Below are 5,225 nucleotides of genomic sequence, written 5' to 3'. Positions count from 1 at the left end.
GTTTGTTTTGATCAATTGTGTTGGTTTTGTTGGTTGTAGATCGTCCAACAAACTTAACTCCTGCATCTTGCACAACATCCACGACCATAATGAAAATATGTGTGATTTGATGTACTTAGATGGTGGCCAGTTCATACCATAGGTATGTCAATTAGATATGTGTATTTTTACCATTTACATTGTACTGTCCTAAGTTTTTATGGGATATGATGTTCAACAACAATCCAATGGGTTTACTGGCACTTTAAAACAAGCAAACATTTTGTTATATGCTGATTTGTTTTCTTGTTATGCATTATTTTTTGTTTCAGAGAGGCTGCAATTTTGAATTTAGTTTTGGATAACTTTCACCCGACTCATCAAATACCAGTATTCTTCTATTATTGTTCTCCCACACACGCCTCTGTTTGGGAGTGAAATGCAGTGTATTTACTTGTGCATTTCATTTGAATTCCACATAACATTACTTATCTTTTCAGCACTGTTTCAGGGGTGTGGACATTTTCAAACAGACCTATAGCAGACTAGCATCAGTCATGTTTTTGATTCTGTGTGGCTGATAGGGCTTCCAGCTGTGACGCAGCGACATTAGTGTATCGTGATTGGCTGGCGGTTTGTGACGTTTAATGTCATTAAGCAGCCCATTGGTCAGTGGTAGTAGGTTAAACTGAGGATCGTATTTTTGTTCCTGTGTCAACCAAAAGAAGAAAAGAAGAGCAGTTAGTGAGACCCAGCTAAGTTACCATCTTAAGACCGTTTTTTTTTTAAAGATTACGGAAAGGTCTCCTCACACCTGACACCAGCCAGACATTCACCCCGTTTGAAGATGGTAAGTTGGGTGACCGAGGATGTTGCTAACGGCTAACGGGAGTAGCTGCTAGCTTGATCCGATGTTTAGCCGTCGAGCTTTTAATTTGGGTTGTGACTACTTGCTGGAGTGTCCGACGTTAATTAACCGTGATCTACATTTGTGTAATGTAACATATACATGTATGTTATTAAATACTGTACCACACGTGTTACAGTCATCGAGCTGCTTTAACATGAGCGTCATCTTGAGGCTAGGCTAGTGTAGGCTAACGGTAATGAAACACTAACGTAACGTTAAAGTTACCTAGACTGGAGCGTCCTTTATCGGACGGCACAATCACCTCTCCATCGCTGGGACGTTGCCCGGCTGTCGTGATTGTGTGAATGCCAAATTAGTTAATTTAGTTTTTTAAAACTTTTTTTAAGGTTTCTTATTCGTAAGAGTTGAAATGATTGTGAATATGCTAACGTTACATGATTAAGAGCAACCAGACATTAATTGATGGTGGATTTGTCTTTTACCAGTTGGGGTTTAGTGATCTTTATGTTTATTATTATTATTATTATTATTATTATTATTATTATTATAATAACACAGTAAATAGAACAATGTGTGTGGACGTCATTGCCAACGTAACATTAGTTTGCTTTAGTGTTTAGTGCAAATAATTGATTACCATTAAATCCCAGAAAACTCTAATGTATAGTTTCAACCTTAAAGGCGTAGCTATGCAAGGACTACCCTGTATGTACTAATATTACTTTTCAAGCTGATATCTGTATTTGTTATTCTCACTCACTCATTATCTTTGTGCAGATGCAAAACAGGTTGCATATCGTTCGGAAATAAGACCATCATACTTTCTAGCATGGCATGTATTTGTGGCAGCATTGCATTGGTGATGAGATCCAGGAAAAAAGATCATTACAGCATTTAAATAACGCTGCATTTTCTGTCCACAGAGGTGAATTCCCTCTGCATCAGTAGTACAGTAATGGTGTCAGGAAAGCAGCTCGACCATTGTCAAAATACCTCAAACTTTTAGGTTTTCTCTTGCAGTAAGTCTGTACAAATCAGGGTTCAACGTTAATGTCCTTTTTTGTTGGTCAGAAGACTGCAGTCAATTTTTTCTTGGCCCACTTCAAATTGTTTTGTTCATTAGCGGGTATCAATTCACATTTGGTCCTGTGCATGTGCGACTCTCAACAGAGATGAGAAGGCTCACTCCTTCCAATGTGTTTGTTTATGTGCAAGTGAGTTGCTAGCTTCACCAGCTCGACGTGGCGTTTACTTGCCTCTGGCAATCGGGTATCCTTGCTGTTGGCTAAACTATCTTTCTCTCTCTCTACAGAACTCCAATGTGGAGAATTTGCCTCCTCAGGTTCTTCGCTTGGTCTACAAAGAAGTTTCAGCTTTAGCAGCAGACCCGCCCGAGGGCATCAAGATCTACCCCAGTGACGAAGACATAACTGAGCTACATACAGCCATCGAAGGACCGGGTAAGGATTGCAATATGGTGTCATATCAGACTGGCATTGGCCGTGATAACCTAACAAACATTACTTTGTGTGCGTTCTCAAAATAAGAAATTGTTGCATGATAAGAAACAGTTTATTCAGCATAGAGATAGATGTAGCAGTCGTCTCCTCAACTATGTTCAGGTTATTGTTTTACATAATTTACTCATTAGGCGAATTAAGACGGGTATTTCTGCGTCAGTTTTACAAAGTAGGAATTGTTTCCTTTCCATGGCTCCTTGAAAATGTAAATATTGTAAAGAAGCTTTGTATCTGAATTTACTAGATGTTGCTAAAAACATGTGATGCACACAACCCACTTAATCCACGCAGTGTGACACATTGTCTTATCACTATGAACTTATTGCTTCAGACCGTGTTATTAAATATGCCGTGAAGTGCCAGACCACATTTTGTTAACTCCTCCACAAACCAACTTCTCTATATATATATATATATATATATATATATTTAAAAAACTAAATTAAGTCCTAAATCTCACTTGCTTTAAGCTGTAGGAACGCTGTGTATCCAAACCAGACATACGCTTCTTTCAGTCATTAGTTTGAAGTGGCAACACAGTATGTTTTTAAGGGGACATATTCCTTAGATTGTGTGTGACCGTTTTATTCATAGTTCAAAAAGATTATGATGTTTTTGTTAGTTGATTCAGTTGCCTCTCATTGACCCTTTTTTTGTTTTCATGGATCAAGTTTGGCACAGTCGGGACATACTGTTCATGAGATCAATTCTTTATGCTTTGACAGAGGGAACTCCGTTTGCTGGTGGCGTTTTCCGAATGCGTCTGGTCCTCGGGAAGGACTTCCCTGCGGTTCCACCCAAGGGGTATTTCCTGACCAAGATTTTTCACCCCAATGTGGGTCACAAGGGAGAGATCTGTGTCAACGTGCTGAAGAGGGACTGGAAGGCAGAGCTCGGCCTCAGACATGTCTTACTTGTAAGCAGAAATATCAGTCTTTGTGAATGTCAGCCGTGTTGCGGTCACCGCGTTTTAATCTCCTTTTCATTTCCCCACAGACAATCAAGTGTCTTCTCATCCATCCGAATCCAGAGTCGGCTCTGAACGAAGAGGCCGGCCGTTTGCTGTTAGAGGACTATGCAGAATACGAGTCCCGCGCTCGCCTGCTCACAGAGATCCACGCCATGGGCGGGTCCTCTGGGGAACCTCAGGACCCTAACGACGGCCCACAGCCGAAGAAGCACGCGGGCGACCCCATGAAGAGAGCGGGGCCCAGTGCGGCAGCGGTGCCAGCGGCTCTGGGTAACGGGGCCAATGGAGCCAGTACCACCAGCAGCAATAGTAGTAGTAGCACTAATGTAGCAGGGAAAAAGAAAGCAGATAAAAAGCGTGCATTGAGGCGACTTTAATACCTCCACGGAATTCTCAGTGTGCGTGTGTACGTTTGTGAGCGAGAGAGTGCGTGTAAATATCAATATTGGAAGTGTGCTGACAATGTTTTTGTTCCCCCTTTTTTTTTCTGACTCTTTCTACCACCTATCCAGACTGTCTACTTTGTACTCGCACCTTAACTTCTGTTTTGCCTGCAGTTTGTCCTGTCGGCATAACATGTTTGTTAATGATTCCCATACCCGAACACATGATGATGAAATGTTTCTTCCTCTTTTTAAAGGAAAGACGGCACCTGCACTGCGGAGATCATGCCATCCGCTGTATTTTTGCTCTGGGCCTATAGTGTGACTCAGTAAGACAGGGAATGGGATTCACATGACCTCTAATGTCTGTCCATTAATAATGAGACATAACTGCTATTGTGTGTCGGGCTTGGTATCGGCTCTCTTTAAAGTGTTTCCTGGTTAATGCTGCTGTGATGGTACTGTGTACTGCTCAGCCAGGCTCACCCGAGAGTCCACACCAGGACGTTACTTTAATTAAAGTCAGGTTTTCAAATTAAACACAGAAATAATGGATAGAATCTCAAACTCATTTTAATGTTTTGTTTTTTTCTTGTTTTTTTTTCTAAAACTGTTTCACTGTCCAGTATTTACAAAAGTTGTTTATAATTGACATGTTCATATATTCAGCTGTCTTGTGGTTGTGCGTGAAGACCTAGATCAGTGACTGAGGGAACAGGGTAGTTTGCAAGAATACTTGATTAAAAATGAATGATCTAATCTCTGTATTAAGCATACAGTGGTGTGACTCGCTTAAACCACCCTGCTTCCCTACAAAGCGGTATGTGCTCTCAGATACCCGGCTCTGCGACCAGCTATGTGGGTACCTGAGATGACATCTGTAGTGAAAACTTCCAGGTTTGATAGAATTTTGTCTGCCCACCCGTTTCACTGGCAGGCAGGGTTTCCTGGGCAGGTTTTCTCTCTGTACTGAATGCATGCCGGGCCTACATTTCCCAAGGAAAAACACTGAAGCGCTGTCTTAATTAGGATGGAAAATGTGCCTCTGAATCTCCTGTCATTGTGCAGACTGTTGGCTGGATATTTTGTGTCCATTTTAAATTATTTAAATTAATAAAACATTGAAATACAAGAAGTGAAAAATGACTATTTGCTCTATTATTTAGAGTTCCTTTGCATTGATGATTTACTCTGGGGAAATCTTAGCGGTTTGTGTACCTGTATAGCTGAGATACCCTCTTGTTTTTACTGCTCAGTGAATACCATTCTATATTTGTATCCTGCTCTGCTGATGGAATAACCATTATGAGGAAATCAGTAATTGCTTCCACCCCAGCAAACCATTGAGTGAAAGTGCACCCGGTAGAGCGTCACTGGACCATCTAATGAAGGGCTCCACCAGCCTCTGCTGCAGACATGCAGCAGCCCACCCACCTGTGCACAAATAGCTGCCTGCCATGCAGGTAATTATCGGGCCCCTCTTAGACACCTGGGGGTCCACA

General features: G+C 41.4%; 1 protein-coding gene across 1 annotated transcript; it reads left to right on the top strand.

Annotated features, from left to right (window-relative positions):
* Positions 1–685: 685 nt before the first annotated feature.
* ube2s (ubiquitin-conjugating enzyme E2S) lies at positions 686–4,812 on the top strand. Its single transcript, XM_079274889.1, has 4 exons — positions 686–829; positions 2,163–2,310; positions 3,096–3,286; positions 3,367–4,812. Exons 1-4 carry the CDS (start codon positions 827–829, stop codon positions 3,715–3,717), a joined length of 693 nt encoding a protein of 230 aa, XP_079131015.1. The 5' UTR covers positions 686–826; the 3' UTR covers positions 3,718–4,812.
* Positions 4,813–5,225: the final 413 nt, after the last annotated feature.

The sequence above is a fragment of the Melanostigma gelatinosum genome (assembly GCF_949748355.1).
Source record: "Melanostigma gelatinosum genome assembly, chromosome: 9".
NCBI lineage: Eukaryota > Metazoa > Chordata > Actinopteri > Perciformes > Zoarcidae > Melanostigma > Melanostigma gelatinosum.
The sequence above is the reverse complement of the archived record's forward strand: the minus strand, read 5'-3'. Positions and strand labels throughout refer to the sequence as shown.